Below are 18,460 nucleotides of genomic sequence, written 5' to 3'. Positions count from 1 at the left end.
AGGGATACCAATCAAATTGTACCACTGTTAACCAGGTGTCACTGCCAAATACAGTGTGAATCCAATGGCTGCAGTGATGATACACAGTAATTATGCAGTTAAACTATCTATCTCTAGATATAGGAGAGCACTGGTGAAGCTGCACCTGCATCACGATTTGCCCATCAGAACAGGCTTGCACAAGCCTGTAGCCAGCAGTGTAGATCACCATCTGAAGATATAGAAAGAATGCTATTTGTAGTGTATATGCTGCAAATATCAGTGACTGGGTAGTCCATATATGTACTCTGTGCTAGCAGCTGATCTCACTGGCAAAGGTAATCTAGGTGTGCTGGTAACACCTAGGTTGGATCGGTGGCTGTGTTCAGGACTGCCTTCAGAAAGTGTAGGGTAGATATCTCCATGTGTATGGTGTCTGAATGCCATGTGAGTGGTGACAGTATCACAGTATTTTGAAATGTGTGTGTTCAATAAAAGTGGATGTGACTGAAGGTGCTTGGGGAGTTGGCCAGGGAGGAGATAGGGGCGGCCAGGAGACGCCAGGGATAAAAGAAAAGGAAGATTCAAGTGAAAATGATTATAAAAATAAAATTGACAGGCCCGATCAGTGCCCCTTACCCTACATTGCCCTGTGCCATGACACATAGTGCACCACCCTAGTTATGGTCCTAGGTAATATAATGAAGTCTCATATCTTGGCTGCTGACATCCAGATGAGAATTATTGATGAAGGTCTGTAATGGAGATGAGTGAAGTTCTTCAAACAATCCCACAGAATATTTGGTCACTTCTACATTTGGCAGCAACATTTTAGTGTTTAATCCAAGAAAGTTTGTCTGAAGTCTTCCAATTCTATTCCAACTACTGTACATCAAATAGCTGATGAGTGACATTTTACATTGTATTTATAAAAAAAATTTATTTCTCACAATTCACTATCCATAACTAGATCTGGATCAATTCCTCCTACTAATGTGTTGTTACATGTTTGGGTGAGGACTGGGATACTTAATGCCATAAACTTGTTTAAAATTAGGTGGCCCAATACCAAATTAGGCAAATATTTTGTTTAACTGTTTGGAAAGTTCCTCTAATCCCTACTGTCACTGTAATTTTTGGATGACAAAAGACTTTAAACTAACCGTAACAGTTCTATAAGTAAAGCCCATCACATCATGTGGAATAATCATTACACTTAATTTTATCAACTCAGGTGTTTGAATGAAATTAAGCTTTAAAAAAAAATTAAAAATCAGATGTACTGCTACTCTGTGTTTTAAATTCCGATTTTGTAATTTCAAGTTGTCTTACTGCAGAAAAGAGCTTGTTGTATATGTGTTAAGGGAATTTGTTTACAAGTTGAGCAATGTAACAGTTACACATTTCTAAACCAATCTTTCAAAAATGATAACAAGCAGTTTTATTAGAATCCTCAATTATACCTGCAGACATTTTTATGAAGCTATATTCAGGGCTGTTTGACGTTTCTATAGTAATTTGCATAAGTTAAATGACATTTCTATAAGACTATTGTGAGCTACTAAAGTATACTTTGTAGTTGCCTTTCAATTAACTAAAGAAAACCTGTTTGTGTCTTTCTAGAATGATACCTCCAACAAGCAAGACATTCCGTGTTAATAACTTAGCTTCGGGTACTGTCTACGACCTGTGTGTCCTGGCAATTTATGACGATGGCATCACATCACTCACAGCTACAAGAGTCGTTGGTTGCATCCAATTTACAACCGAACAAGATTACGTCCGTTGTCATTTCATGCAGTCCCAATTCTTGGGAGGTACCATGATAATTATAATAGGTGGAATTATTGTCGCATCTGTCCTCGTTTTTATAATTATCTTGATGATTAGATATAAGGTTTGCAATGGCAATGGGCAGCACAAAGCAGCAAAGGTCAGTAATGTATATTCCCAAACAAATGGCTCTCAGAATCAAGGTTGCAGTGCGTCAGTGCCACCGTCTGCTTCCAAGCAGATTGTTGACAAGGATGAGAGTGCACAATGTTGCAAGTCTTCTGACAGAGGGGCAACATCTGCTGACACAAGCTCAAGCCAAGCTGCTGCCACTACTACCTCTGCTTTGCCTCATACGTGGACTTCAAATACTTCTTCACTTAAGAAGAACAGAAAAATTTCCTTAAATCCTGCAGAATCACAAACTGACACAGTTTTAAATATGGAATCGCAAAACACAAATAGAAATAATTCAACTGCCCTTCGGTTATCTAGTCATCCCCCTGGATCTACAAAAGTGGCATCAACATATAAAAGAGCACAATCAAAGCCAAGTAAGTTTCTTACATTACCTGCAGAAACTTCTAGGGCAAAGCGAAGGTACTCTTTAAATGGTGAAGTAATGGAGTACCACTGTTATGTAAACTCTCGCAACACGGGAGGTCTGTGGTCTAAAAGAAGCATGTCCATGAATGGGATTTTGGTTCAGTCAGACACTTCGGACATGGACAGTGGCAAAGCAACATTTTCAAGTTCTGAGTGGATATTGGAAAGCACTGTGTGATTAGCTCCTTGTCTTTCTAGTAAGAGAACATACTCGAAAATTGGGAGCACCATACTGATAAAAAAATTACAATGGGAATTTTTGTCGATGTTTTCATTTTGGCTTTTATGAACAGGGTTGTGTAAAAGCCACCTGCACATTTCTGTTTCCTTTATAATGGTGATAAATATAAAACAAGATAAAATATCGAATTGTGAAGTAAAGTACATGAAAAAAACAGCACCAGTGCCTTCCCTTCCTATAGGACTGGCTTCCTGGTTCTGCTACAGCAGAAAAAAACATGACTGAATTCACAAAAAAAGCCTTTCATATGGGAAAATTCCTTCAAGCTTTCAACATAATAATATGTTTAAAAAAAGACCAATTATGGAAGAATTAGTAAAAAAAATATTTTTTAAAAGACCAGACTGCATTTATTTTTGAGTGACAATGGTGTTGCCTTTATTTTGAGGCAAAGGCTGTACAGAACAACAACTTCTGTGTTGTTATGTTGTGTAAAATAAAATATTCAATATCTAAATGGAGAAATTGTGGAAATAATTAAACAATTTTTTATTTTTTATTATTTGATTTTATTAAAATGTTAAGGTATTTTAGACATTCACATTATGTGTTTTATGTTGGATTGACAAAATGTTTACACAAATTAATAAAATATTGTGTACTATGGCTAAGTCACCTTTAGGAAGACATATTAAAATTAGAGATGAGTGGTTCGATTTTGGCTTGGTTCTTTTAACCAAATTATCAGAAGCTCTGAATTTTCTTATTAAAAACACCTGAAAGCCAGATGGCCAATATTTTGAAATCAGAAAATAACCGAGTAAAACCAAACCACTTACCTTTAATTAAAATATAGATTGTATGCACACTTTTAATAATGTTTAGAAGGTTTAAAAAAAAGAAATTATTTTCATACTTACATTATTTTTATTTAAGAAACTATGAATGATATGGTAAAAAAGGATAAATTATGAAAGCTCTATACTGTAAAGAAAACTTTATCTGTACTTCTCAGCATAAAATAGTTTCATCAAATTCATTATTTGGACACTAATTTAAACTTACAGATTTCTTCCACAAATCTTATTATTAAATACAGTAGCTTCTACCACAGTGGTCACAAAAACTCAGCATATGCTACAGTGTTCCTTAGTGCTCTTTTTGTTTCTAATGTACATTTGCCAAAGAAAAATCAAATTTTACCTAAGTGTAAACCCCCAAATCAACATAGTGGTTGAAAATTAATTGTTGTTAGAAGGTATGAATAATTATTTTGGTACAAGGACTGCAGTGTGATACTGATAACTTCAAGATGACACTTACAGTCTAACTTTGGTTTAACTGTATGTTTTATTTGCCATGATGGAAGAAAATTTTTACAATGTATAATGTATATTTTTTTCTTCTTTGTGATCCCTAGCACTAAGTTAACATTCTCCAACAGACTTTCAGATCATCAATTTGTTCAGGGTTTGATAACACCACCCAGAAGAACCAGTACCTGTTTAATGGCTGAGGTCTACACCAGCTCTATTTTAATTGGATGGCATTGAACCCATGTTTTTTCAATCTTCAGGCTTCAGTTTGCTGCTTCCCTATATAAAGCTGATTAGACCTGGTGATTTGTTTAGCTTGCTTGACTGCAGCTCTGCCCTGCAAGCTGTTTACATAGAGATGTGTGTCTTCTTCAAAAGCATGTGGCAAGTGATTAGCTGTGCCACAGTAAATATAGGACATACAGTGTGGCCAAATGTAATAGCCCACAATTTACATTGCCAGTGCAATTCCAGCAAGATAGTCATTAGGTTTAAAGTGGCCATTACGTTAAAGGCAAAACTTGGTTGATTTTGCCTTTAAACTATTTGCACCTTTAAATCTAATGACTATCTTGCCAAAATTGCAATAGGTCATTATATTTGGCCCATAGTCTGAAATTGGAAGACAGGAGACTAAAAATTAATATAAGAAAACCCTTGTTTACAGAAAAAATGACTAATCTGTATATTAATCTTTCATCAGAGAGAACAAATATATGGGATGGATATAAGACTGTAGCTAAGCCTTCAAAAATATATACGCCACTCCCTGCATGCAATACAGTAATGAAATACACAACAAAAACGGCAGACTAGAATGACCAGCCAATAATTTTCTTGAGTCAATGTATGCTTCTTAGTTTTTTTCCTGTTAAAAATGAATACTTTTTGTACTTGTACTTATCTAACTGTTAGATTGCTGCATTGCATTCAAGTTTAGTTTACAAATTGATTCTAGACTGTCTGAGCTTTATTTGTACTCCGCGGTAGCCCTGGTAAACCAACAAAACTTGCCGGCATTTGTGTTCTTGCCGCACAAATACTAACTATGCCACAGAATCCTCCAACATCCAAAAATCAGCTTGTGGTTGTTTTAGCCTACTGGTGACACCACTATCCAAATATGGTTGTGGTATGGAAAGTCAACCTTCAGACTGTCGACACCAAAATCTTTACATGTTCTGAATGTCAACAGTCAATTTTGACTTGGCTGTTAGGTTGGCATTCACCAATGTTGACATGGTCAAAATGTCAACATGTTTATAGTGTCAGGTCAAAGCAGAGATGGCTGGCATCACAGCACCTAATGACTGCAGCCATGGAACCAAACGGAAGCTTCCCAAATCACTTTCAAAGAGAGACAAGATAATCTCTGGCACTGACTTTAGTGTATATAAATGTAACTTTGTGAAAACACCTTAAATGTGGATAAATAGTACCCCGTATGACCAGGACTTTGTCTATACAATGAACAACCATCTTCATTACTCACTTTACGTGAGCTGTGCACACAAGAATAGGAGAATTGTCCACTACAATAGTTTAGGTGTGAAAGAAATTTCTTATATTTTAAATTACATAGTATATAAGATATAAATATGTCTTGGAACTTAGGAGCTCATTCAGACCCGTTCACTAAGCCACGGACGGACGCTATGGGCGATTGTTGCCCATCTGAGCATGCGTATGCGGCAAATACGCATGTGTGAACCAGTCACTGCGATCAGGAATTTTGCACAGACTGGACGCTACTTTTAGTGACAGATAGTGCCATTTGTGGGTGGTAACAGGGGAAGGTCCTTGTGAACGGGGGAGTGGTGCTGTGAATGCTGGTGTGTCTTGGTGCCAAAACAGAGTTTTATGGGTGTGCAGTCATTGTACATGTCACTTGGTTGTATTTCAGCCTGCAGTGATCGCAGTGCTTGCGGGGTAGGGTTTACCTCAAGAGCTGCGTGCTGCTCCGATGGCTCTCGATGTTACTGATTAATCATACACTTCCTGGAGATGACGTGTGTTAAGAAAAAAAAATGGGCGTCTTTGGACTGGTGTGCATTCGCTCTGCCATCGCTCTTTAAGACATAGAGGGCGTCCTTACACCAGACAGTTTGATTGCAGAATTTGCATACACGGCCCCTTTTGGCTGCGAAAGAGCGCAGCTTAGCGTCCGGTTCTGAATGAGCTCCTCAGTTCTTATAACAGACTATTACTAATTTAATAAAACAAAATAAAATATTATTAAATTGGCTGTTGGCACTAAGAAGTCAGATAAATACAAACAGTTAAAAATGTGAATTAATTAAAAAAAAATAGAACATTAAATAATAAAAACAGAAAAAGTCTCACTTATTTAGAATCTTGCAACATGTTTCATGGCTCAACCGTTATCTCAGACAGTGAATGAGAAATGAGCAAGAAAGGTTTGGATAGGCTAGGAAATCCTTATTTAATTGAAATTGGCTGAATTAATAATGAATGCTAGAATAAAAGCAAAATAAGGTAGTAGACATGTGGATTTGGTCCTAATGGACTTTGTGGGGATTCTATTTCTAATGATCCACTGTAATGTAATTAATGTGTGTAATGGAGGATATATGATAAACAAGAAAGTGGGAAATCTAGAAGAATAAAAATAAATAAGTATATAAATGAGTTAATTTTTTTTCTTTCTGACATATATTATGCATAATGTCGACATTTAACATGTAAATACTAGAATGTGGATATACCATTTCCTGCACATTTTAGCCTAACCCTAAACCTAGACCTAACCCTAACTAATTACAGTAAACATAACTATAAACTGTACTGTTGACATTCTGGTGTCCACATTTAAGAACATGTTGACATTTTTACCATATTGACATTTGTGAATGTCGACCTAACATCCATGTCAACATTCTGACTGTTTACATTAAGTACATATCAATATCATAACAATATTCTGAATGTTGATATGCAGAATGTCAACATTCTTACTGGATACCCCCAGTATGATGGGAGGGGCTCAGCACGGATGACATAAAATTATTATAAGCAGGAATTGCAATCTTAAAGATACCGAGCAGCACATTGTATTATAGCTTTTGGAGTCCATAGCAGACTATTAACATTCTTAAGAAAACCAGGCATTTTGCAAAAATTCCTCAGTTGCCAGTATATCAATGGCAATGGCCATGTTGATTGTAGGTGGGGGGGGGGTATTGCATGGAACACTAAATTGTATATATTTTCATTTGGAAAAACAGACAAACATATCAAAATTGTGTCATTCAATTGGTCATTAAAATATATAGATTAAATGGTCTTCATTGCAACAGTTATCTCACAAGTTAGCACCGAAATGTTAAGCTGTTATCTTAACCCTACCTTTAGAGAAAAAGAGGATTAGTGGTGACATGATCTGACTTTTACACCATAATACACCACAGAAATTACATCTACGGTAAGTTTCCTTTATCTGTACCCATTGATCTAGTGTAATGTGCATTTCACGTCAAGCAGGCATTTGTTTTCTGTATAATGCCAATTGCTTGGACATTTTCCCATATCTTGAGTATTTTTGCAATAAAGGAAAAGGCCTTGATACAACCCAATATTTACTCTCAAATAAACCTCTTCAAATAAATAAAGGCTTTATGAAAATGCTGTTTACATAGCAGTACCATAGCCCGATTAAGCCTCCATGGGGTACTAGCAAAATATTGCTTTAAACCGCCCTTCATTTGTCAAGAAAAAAAATCTGGGCAGTTTAGTGTCCATGGACACTAAGCTGGAGCCAAGTTTCCTAAATAAAGATCTGGCTATAATCAGCCCTGTGCTTTAGTGCACCTCCTACAGTACTAGATTTTTAGAGCTTGAAACAAGGTTCTACTGACAAAGAAATGGCCACCTTTGGACAGATCTCTTCCATCATTAATTAAACTCATCTGTGTAGAAAACATTGTTCCCACAATTAGTGTAAAGAGTTGGACAATAATAATAAGTAGCAATACAGAGGCTTGGGTAATGTTGCATTGGAAGAACATGGAAATTAGCCTCAAGAGTAGAAAGGGCTTCTAGGAAATGATGTTTACATAAAGCCATTTCTACTGCCATCCAGGACAACCTGTTCTGCACTGATGAGGCTAAAGCTAATTAAAAGGATCCATATTCCGGTGAATGTTCTGTGTCAAGTTTTAAAACTTAGTTGGTGCTGCATTGACTCACATGGAGTCCTGATTCTAAGGTGGACGCAGATGCAGATGCATATTTTGCCAAAGTCGCTTCTGTGTCTTTATGCTGATGCTGCATCTGATTATCAAACAACTGAGACACCTACTTACAGCATCTTAGGACAGTGTATTTCCATTATTGTGTGTATTTAGATGCGCCATTTGAGCAGTGTTGGCTGCACAGGATGCATTCCACCAGCCTCCGCAACCTGCCTGGCTCTGGCGGCGTCTCACGGTGCACGAGAACCCCACTCTCTACCTACTGGCTCGTGTTTATAGTATGACCTCAGGGGGAGGGAGAGGGGGAAGGAAGAGGGATGGTAGCAGTGGCAGTGTAGCACAGGGCACAAGTAGACCTAGGGCCATCCCTGCATCAATACTTGCACCAACCCTATGGCTGGCGCAGTTTTACCATTTGAGTTTGGCTTGTTTGAGTGGCTGTGTGACTTTAAATGCAGCTGCTTTCCTAGACATTCCCACAACATGCACATGTTGGCTTCATCTTATTACTTCCCAGAAATGCCCAATAAATATCTTAGGCTGGGCATCCGATACACAGACTATAAAAATTGTCTGTTTGCATGCAACATTTCCACCTCATCCAACTCTCAATCAGGCATAATGGTGTCATGTAATTAACATTTAACAGAAGTGACCTTTTTGCTTGGATATATATTTTTTTCCAGACTTAAAATCCCACTATAACTACTCATACTCCTCCCAAACTGGTAATAAAGAACATGCTGACAATATTAAAGTTATATCAGTACAAAAACATTTGAAATCAACATTGTTTGCACTCACACTCTTTCAACATTGTTCTTAAATATGGTAATGCAGCTAAAATAAATATGCTGTACTTTAGTGAGGATGGAGCTCTAATTTTAGATGTTCTTTATTATCAAATATATCAAATCTGGCAAGAAATTAGCACACAGACCACACTAAAATATACCGTTTTCTCCAGGAGCAAATGAAAATAAAACAATAATGAAAATGGATGTATTTAGTTTATTAAATGTCCTGTAACTTACATAATGTTTGTCAAGAAAAAAATCAGTTTATATACTGTTCTGCCATAGGAAAAATGCATATGTTAGCCAGTAACAAACATATCCCAATACTCACAGGTCACCAAGGTATGCTCCAATAAGCAATCATGGGACTACTAATTTATTTTAACAGATGTAAAGGCATATGGGGGGATTTTTACTGTACTAATGCTTTTCAAAATGAATAGTGGTGGTGTTGCCCATAGCAACCAATCAGATTGTGTCTTTCATTTTCTATGATGTAAGAGATAAATTATAGCTATAATCTTATTGGTTGCTTTTGGCAACAACAGAACTTTTTTATTTTTAGAAGCTTTAGCAAATCTACCCCACAGGGGCATAGTCAATTGGCCACATTAAATATATCCCCAAAGCATGTGAAAATCTGAACAGCTGCAATATTTTTCCTCTTCAATTAATTGGGAGAATTTTAACCATGGTAATTTCTATGGGATTTACAGTACTGCATCTTTTTACTTGCAGCTTGAGAGCAGGTGCAAAGTCATGGAAAAATGCTATTGTAAAAGTAAAATTTTGGGGACTTGGTTCAGAACCCCTGGGACACCCCCTTCCCAATGATTACTTAGGCAATTAGAAGATTTTAATTAGCTTTATTAGAGCAATGATTACTGTACTTGTAATTTTTGGTGTGAAATTCTGCAAAGTACAGAATAATGGGTTAAAAGATGAAGGACAGGTTTATGGGGGTGCTGTATAGATGAGATAGGTATATGGGGGTGCTATATGGGTGGGACAGATGTTTCGGGTTGATGTATGAATGGGACAGGATTATTTTACATAGCAGGTGGGAGTTACAGCTGTTTATTAACAATTGTTTTTAAAGTGGCTTAAAATTACTAAAAATTAATCTTACATACATTTCTATACATCCCTAAAATAATGTGAGCATTTATTTGCTTTAAAAAATGGTTTCTATCAATTTCTAAATTTCTTAAAAATTGAAAAATCAGCCATTTAAAAGCACCACATAATTCTATTTTGGACAGTAAATTATATCTATAATATTATTCAATATTTATTTGCCTGTTTTTTTAGGGTAAAGGCTGATTTACTAATTTTTTTTACATTTCCCATGGGTTCTTGCAGAAATAATCAATGCACAACATGTATTTAAATTGGATAGCGAGAAAATCAGAAGTGTTCATAGCCACATTCATCTAAAATTTGGCATGATAGCAATGTTAATTTTTGATGAAAAAAACTTGTGGTTAAATGAATATGTCCCATAGACTTCTCTTACACCAAATTTCAATGTAAATATTTTTATTTTCGTTTAAGTTAAATGAAATATGAAAAAAAAGGTCCTATTCAGAATAATAGAAGAAATTTGAGATTTTCTATGTAAAAAGATTTTCCCAGAAGTGACTTTTTCTCAATAGGAGTGGCTTATTTTCATATTATCGCGGCTGAGTTGCTTAAGGCTCTTTCTAACATATTTCATTGTTTCAGAGTCCAATTTAAAGATTATTAACTTTGACATGGTTTCATTGTTTGCTAATACAGTATTTCAAAATGCTGTTAAGAAAATTACTGCTAACACCTTCACACCAGAGATTACCTATATTGTATCCATTACTACATTTGACACAACTCTTTTGAGCACCAATCAATATAAATCTTATCAGAATATCTATGCTGACAAATTACACTCAATAAACCATAGTGTCCATAAAAAACATCTGGGAAAATATTAGAAAGACCATATCCACTGCTAGATCCTCATAACTTATATTAAGAACATAAAATATTAATTTCAAGAATGCATTTTAATTAAATAATGCTGAAGTAATGTAGATTAATGAGTGTCTATTGACTGGATATTACCTCATTTAGCCTTGGAAATTGGGGAAATATGATAATGAGCATTAAAATACATTAAACATTTGGTGCTTTATTTTCAAATATGCAAACGTGATGTGGCAGAATGGATCAATCATGTGGTTAAAAGATGCATAAGAGCTAGATAATTATGATAATTCATAATGGATTTGTGATGTATTTTTAGCTGCATTTTAAGTTATTATTATAATTGTTATATTTGATGATAGGTGCATTATTTAATGAAAATACTGCATTACTTTTCAGTGACACTATTGTCAAAGAACATTACATAGAGTCAGTGACCCTGATTAAATTCCTGTAAGATCACTAAAAGAAAATATATATATATATAAATATATGAGATGGTTTACACATTTAGGCATAATTTGGGCATAAAGTATATCTAAATTAAAATTTTCAATTTAAATTTACTACATTAAAAAATCCATATTAATTAATTAATGTATTTATTTATTTATTTGTAATGATGTTCCTCTTTAATTGAGATTTCAGGCACATAAAATATTTTACCAATATCCAACACACCTTTCTACAATACAAGCAGGACCTCAGCAATGCCATTTGGCCCCTATAGTTTGGGAACTTCTGACACCCAAATGTTGTTTATACAGTCATAAAAGCCTGGAGAAGTTTAAAAGGACACTGTCTTTGAATGGTTGTCAGTGAGTGTAGCATACTTGCCTACTTTTGAAAATGAGTTTCAGGGAGATTATAGTTGGTTGTAGTATATGCCATCGAAGTGGGGTGTCATGCTCCGCCCTAAAGGCATGTCTAGCTTTACCTATGGGCATATCTATTTGATAGTGGATAAATCCCATTCAGTATATGTACCCTGACGTCACCCATATCTATTTCTACTCGGGTGAGACGCTGGCAATAGGTAAGAGTCACAGCTGTCCAGTTGATGTGAGTGGGCTGGTGTCTCAATGCTGTTGCAGCAGTGCAGGATGTGTCCTATGTACAGTCTTCTCCCCTCTATATAATAATATCCCATATAGTGTGTGCCGGGAGCTGTGTTATTACCTCCCATATATCACTATAATCCCCTCTTCTCTATATAATAATACCACTTATCAGTGTGTGCTGGGAGCTGTGTCCTTCTCCTCTCATATACCACTACACAACCCCCTCTATTGTAAATAATACTCAATGTCAGTGTGTTCTGGGAGCTGTGTCCCCTCCTTATTTATTTATTAACAGTTTCTTATATAGCGCAACAAATTCCGTCGTGCTTTACAATTTGAATTAACATTATACTGGGTTGTAAAAGACATAAATACATAAAAGACATTTATAAGGTTAAGAGGGCCCTGCTCGCAAGCTTACAATCTATAGGGAAATAGGTGTTGATACACAAGAATATATATATATATATATATATATATATATATATATATACAGGTTGAGTCTCCCATATCCAAATATTCCGAAATATGGATTATTCCGAAATACGGAATAATTTTGGCATGACTGAGATAATGAAACCTTTTGATATTTGATGGTTCAATGTACACAAAGTTTGTCTGAGGCACAAATTATTAAAAATATTGTATAAAATAACCATCAGGCTGTGTGTATCAGGTGTATATGAAACTTAAATGAATTTCATTTCTGCACACACACTTTGCTTGAGTCACAAAATTATTAAAAATATTGTATAAAATTACCTGCAGGCTGTGTGTATAAGGTGTATATAATACATAAATGCATTGTGCGTGTATATTTGGGTCCCATTCCCAAGATATTTTATTATGATGCGGAATATTCCGTTATCCAAAATACCCCTGGTCCCAAGCATTATATATCTCATATATCACTACACAGACCACTTTATTGTAAATAATACTCAATATCTCTGTGTTCTAGGAGCTGTGTCCCCTCCCCTCATATATCACTGACTCCCTCAACTATTCCTTCCCGGGCTAGTGTCCACTCTCCACAGATTTTCACATACCAGGTACTCATGACTCTGCTGCTGCTCAGTTCTCACTGTTCCTGCAAAGATAGCGTGGCTGCCGTGGAGGAGGAAGCGGGTCCCGCTGCATTGTGAAGAGGAAGTAAGGGCACTGTGGCCGTACAGGCTGCGCTGCCGACCACCCGGCCTTCTACCACTTGGGATTTCACACACAGCTGTCCACGCTGTGATCGGGCTCCAGGGAAGCCACTGTAAGACTGACTGTGTGCCGGGTTAAGTGGCCGGCCATCGCTACTCACAACCCCGCGGTGGCCAGCCTATAGTATTAAGTGTGACATCCTAAAAATAGCACGTTGAGACGTCCTCAAGCCCTGCCCTTGTCACAACCGGACTTACACATGCGCAGTCTGATTTTTGATGGGGTAGTGGAGGAAGCAGGGGATTCACTTTATATTGTGGGGTAGCGGGAGCTTCCACCTTAAAGCGGGAGTGTCCCGCAGAATTCGGGAGGGTAGGCAAGTATGGAGTGTAGGAATCCTGTTAGCTATGCTAAACACAATTTAGTGTACACTGCCCTTTCAAATCATGGATATCAAGGATACTTGGTCTTAGACTGTTGTGATTTCTACTAGTTAATGGAAACAGTTACAGGTATGTTGGTAAAATATTATATTTGTATGGATTCTGGATGGTGAATAGAGGCGTGTGAGTGGGGTACCCAAGCAGGGCACAGGGCCCTTGGAACAGCACTATCACTGCCCCATGGCACCTGCATTTGGCTTGTAGAGTGCCTGAAGCGGCACCCTGAAGGTAGTAGAGCTGCTGCAGAGCTGCCAGTCATTATAAGAAAGCTCCAGGCAGTGCTCTGCTTCCTGGGGTGGGGAAATTCCCATCCCCTCAGTGTGTTGTCATGACACCACATGTTTGAGGGGATGGCAAGCCTGGAACAGGGTGGAATTTCCCCTTTATCAAATGCTGCACGGAATCATCCATTCATGTTTGGTTATATTCATTATTGCTACTGTTGTCCATGAATACATTTAGTATGATGAACCTAATGAACCTAAAGCATACACTTACTAAGCTGTGACAAATATCATGCCTGCTTGGGTTGGTGATATTAAATTAATTGCTAATATCCAATGAACACTGTGATGTGCTGGTCCCACTGTAATAGCAAAGCTGACACAAGATAAAAATAATAATAATAATAATAATAATAATAATAATAATATATATTTTTAGAAACCTACAGTAATATCATTACCTGGTCTGTAGCTTCCATATAAGAGACAAAACAGTGCAATTATATTTTAATTGTTGAGTACAGATTCCAATTTACTTAGATGAGATATCCATAATATATTCATAGAGACAAAGTCAAAGTCAAACAAAGAAGAAATAAACTCAACATACAGTATCAGAATAGGTAATTTCATTCCCTGTTACTTCTTAATAAATATATTTCACACATGAATTTTCATCAGATATTGAGCAAAATGTTGTTATAAATCAAATGTTTTAAATCAAAATAAATATAATTTATTATTAAATTGTTTCCCCTTTTTCCAAATAGTGCATATTTTCTATATTTTCATATCTCCTGACCCATTATACTCAAACAGAGTATTCAAAAGTGTAGACATCTGTCTTGTAGTTGCCTTGAATGCACTGATTCAAAGCAGAGCTGTATTAAGTCCTCATGGGGCCATAGGTAACAATATGGTCCCTTCCCCTTTGTCATAATAAAACAATCTGGGCCATCAGTGACCAGTAGCCTCGGAGCATGAGCCTATGTTGCCTTATGGATGATCCAGTGATCACTCAGAAACAGAGAGATATAGATAGATGAATTCATGATAGAAAATGTATTGTATGCTGACACATGGTGCAGTTCTGTGACTGTCTATGTACTAAGGGCCTGATTCAGCAAGGATCGCAAGTGCAGAAACACACGCACCCAGCCAATTGTTGCCTTCTGTGCATAAGTAAGCATCACAGTGCGCGTGCGTGAACCAGCCACTGAGATTGGGACTGCGATCGCAGTGACTCTGCAAACCCATCGCAGAGTGATTGACAAGAAGTACCGTTTGGGGGTGGTCGGAGAAACGCAGGCGTGCCTGTGCGTTCCAATGCCTTTACAGGGGAGTGCATAAATTAGCCACAGCATCAGCATATGCAGCTGCGTACAGGAAGTTTAGCAATTTCTGGGTAAGGTCAGACCAGCCTTAATTGTGTGTGAGGCTCTGATGGTCCTCTATGGTACCGATGTTTTCACAGATTTGAAAGGTATTACGAATGTGAGTAAAGGGAATTGGGCGTCTTTATGTTGTGCTGCGGCCTCATTACGATTGCAGTCATTTGCATAATTTTGCAGCCGAACTGTGTATACACTTGCTGCTGCGATTGCATCAGCGTTCCTTGCTGAATCAGGCCCTAAGTCTTGGAGAGACATAAAGTGAATGGAGATAAAGTACCAACCGATTAGCTCCTAACTGTCAATTTACAGGTTGTGTTGGAAAAATGACAGTTAGGGGCTGATTGGTTGGTACATTATCTCCATCCACTTTATCTCTCTCCAAGCCTTAGTACAAGACCCCATCATTTTGTGATATCTTCAGGACATCTCTGTAGAACATGGGAAAATTCCACAGCCTACCAAGTGAAAACATTTGTCAGAGAGGACACAGGGCCTGATTCAGACTTAGTGGTCAATTTACTAAGCAGTGTTAGGAGACAGAGTGAAAAGTGATAAGAAAGTGATAAGGTGCCAGCCAATCAGCTCCCAACTGTCATTTTTCACACACAGTCTGTGAGATGACAGTTGGGAGCTGATTGGCTGGCACCTTATCACTTTTCACTCTGTCTCCTAACACTGCTTAGTAAATAGACTACTAAGGAATAGAGAGATATATCTATCTCAACTGTGAACATGAGAAACCATATTGCAATTCAAGGGGTGTAAATACATATTTTTTTTTACATGTAGGGTAAATACTGGCTGCATTTGCATGTAGTCCACAAATACTGCACAACTTTATTATTACTCTACAATTTACATGTCAGTTTGGAAACACTCCTCCCAAATCTAAATCTCTCTGCACATTATAAATCTGTCCCACCTGCAGTGCAGCATGGTTTCACCAAGATGATCAGTAGAGTGAGATATCTCTCTCTATTCCCAAGTCTGAATCAGGCCGGCTTAGTGACCTGATTGTTACACATATTGCAGATGCCCAGTTCTGCATGATTTTGTTCTGTGTCTGGAACCACACCACTATTACCTTATTCACATAATGAGTGGCCAGCAATGCAAATTATTCTATTTAAGACAATACAATTGGAAGCAATCTGTTACTATTTATGTGGTTGTGGGTGTTTTGTTGATATTCATTAAAAAAATATCCTGCTGAGATGCTTTCAAACAAATACATCTGTTGCGTACCATCTTGTAATTGTTTTTAATTGTTTTATCTTTTGTTTACAGAAAGCTGCTGTTTTTCATTTACATGTTTTTTCTCAGTATATTTTTTTTCACTTGCTTGTTTTGCTTTGCAATAGTTATCTTTGTAAGTCATATGATGAGTCACTCTCATATGTGTTAAAATCATAAGTGAAATCCTATAAAAGTGAAAGACATTATATTATTACTATTTCCCATTCCATATACAATAAAGACAGGGCCGGATAAACGATTATGTGGGCCCTGGGGTAACTAAGTTGTGAGGGCCCCATCAATAAGAGTACTGCAGCCTCACACAGTGACTACTATGCCCCTTACCTTGTCCCTGGACTCTCCACTGACTGGCAAGCTCGTAGCATACTACATCATGTCCATAACACCGCTGGGAACCGACTCTGCTGGCAGCATAGCGGACATGATCTAATACACTGCCAGGTGCAACCCAGGATTTTGTGTGGGGTATATATACAGTAGGTCCGGCTCTTCCAGGTTTGAGTTTGCTAGGTCCAGTGCTCACAAGGAAAGGAGAATGTATACTTAATGTCAAGTGGCGGCACTCAGGGTACTTGAAAAGTTCTTTTTAATGAGACATCACAGAAAGCAACATTTCAGTGACAACAACCAGCAATGTCCTCAGGCTTAAATAATGCTAAAACCATCTTACCTTAAATAGCACCCATGCTACATGCGGACGCTCAAGCCAGAAGCAGGACTGCTCACCCAGACCAGCGGCGCATCAAGAGTGACATCATCACTGACAAAGTCATTTGCCCATCAGCTAGGTAACATAACAACAAATAAACTACGGATGCTGACACAAACGTACATCCCATAAATACCAAAACAATTATATACCATATACAAACTCAAAATAAAGTGCACAAAATATTACATTCTAAATATAGAAACTAGATTATACTAAATTTACCTAATAAATAAGAAAAATAATAATAACAGCATATATAATCAAATTGACTACAAATACTGAATAAGTCACAAATCATAAAAATACTAGGCAACACATATGCACAATTATGCCAGTACTAACCCTATAATGGTCACAAGATAACAACTAAGGTCAGACAAAGTTTTGTAAACCAAGGTGTTCATTAATTCCCTTGGGTGCAAGGGTCCCTAATCTAAAGATCCAATGGCTCTCTAATTGAAGTAGTCTAAGGCCACGATCACCGCCCCTCATAGATTGAGGGGCGTGGTCAATCATACGATAGCGCAAGGTAGAAAGTGGGTGTGGAACTTGGCCAAAGTGCCGTGCCACAGGTTGCTCACTATTCCCACTGAGCAATGCTGCTCAAATGGCAGATCTATGTCCAGCCATGCGGTCCTTAAAGGAACGTTCAGTTTTGCCGATGTAAGAGAGTCCACAGGAGCATATAATTTGTTAAGTAGTGTACTTTGAGTTACAGGTAAGTTTAAAATTAACTGTGTATTTCTTGCCTGAGTGTGGATGACAAAGGTATCGCCAGAGATTAGAAATCCACACGTAGTACATGTACGTTTAATGCACCCTTTTTTACCAATCAAGAAGTGGCTAGGCTTGGAAAGCTGGGGGCTGCAAATATTACACATACAGTACATACATACATGTTTGATGTTGAACGTGAGGTGTTCTTTTCAGATAAAAACGTTTGTGATAATATCGTCTTTTTTAGAAGGCCTGGGGAAGGGGCGTGGCCTAACTGTGGAAGGTGTGGCCACGCCCCCTTAAGCTAAAATAAAAAAATAATGTTTGCAGTGGCCCTTTGCTACAAGGAGGGGGTGCTGTGAGCCCTTCAGCCCAGCAGAAAGCCAGGGGGCATGGGGGGGTGCAGTCACCCACAGGTATAGGAGACTGCTGCAGCAGCTGCTAGCAGTCTTCCACGCAGCCCAGCACACAGCAAGGCTGCTGTTAGATAAGAGGGAGGGGGGAAGCACTGGACACGAGCCCCCGCCGGGCCCCTCTAGCAAAATCGGGCTTATGTAAATGTAGATATATACACTATTTAGACAAAAGTGATTGGACACCCCCATACAAGCCAAAAGCATACCATTACATACAAGCTCCAAATGGCAACTAATGTGGTAGTTTTGACAAGAACATTTC

The 18,460-nt window shown here is 37.6% G+C and overlaps 1 protein-coding gene across 1 annotated transcript in view; it reads left to right on the top strand.

Moving 5' to 3' along the window:
• The window catches only part of LRFN5 (leucine rich repeat and fibronectin type III domain containing 5), a 335,098-nt gene extending 332,000 nt beyond the window's left edge, over nt 1–3,098 (top strand). The window contains exon 4 of the mRNA XM_088457729.1: nt 1,603–3,098. Within this exon, the coding sequence (XP_088313855.1) occupies nt 1,603–2,536 (934 nt within the window). The 3' untranslated portion in view covers nt 2,537–3,098. The remainder of the gene's footprint in view (nt 1–1,602) is intronic.
• Nucleotides 3,099–18,460: the final 15,362 nt, after the last annotated feature.

The sequence above is a fragment of the Taudactylus pleione genome, unplaced genomic scaffold (assembly GCF_031769625.1).
Source record: "Taudactylus pleione unplaced genomic scaffold, aTauple2 ptg000781l, whole genome shotgun sequence".
NCBI classification, from domain to species: domain Eukaryota; kingdom Metazoa; phylum Chordata; class Amphibia; order Anura; family Myobatrachidae; genus Taudactylus; species Taudactylus pleione.
The sequence above is the reverse complement of the archived record's forward strand: the minus strand, read 5'-3'. Positions and strand labels throughout refer to the sequence as shown.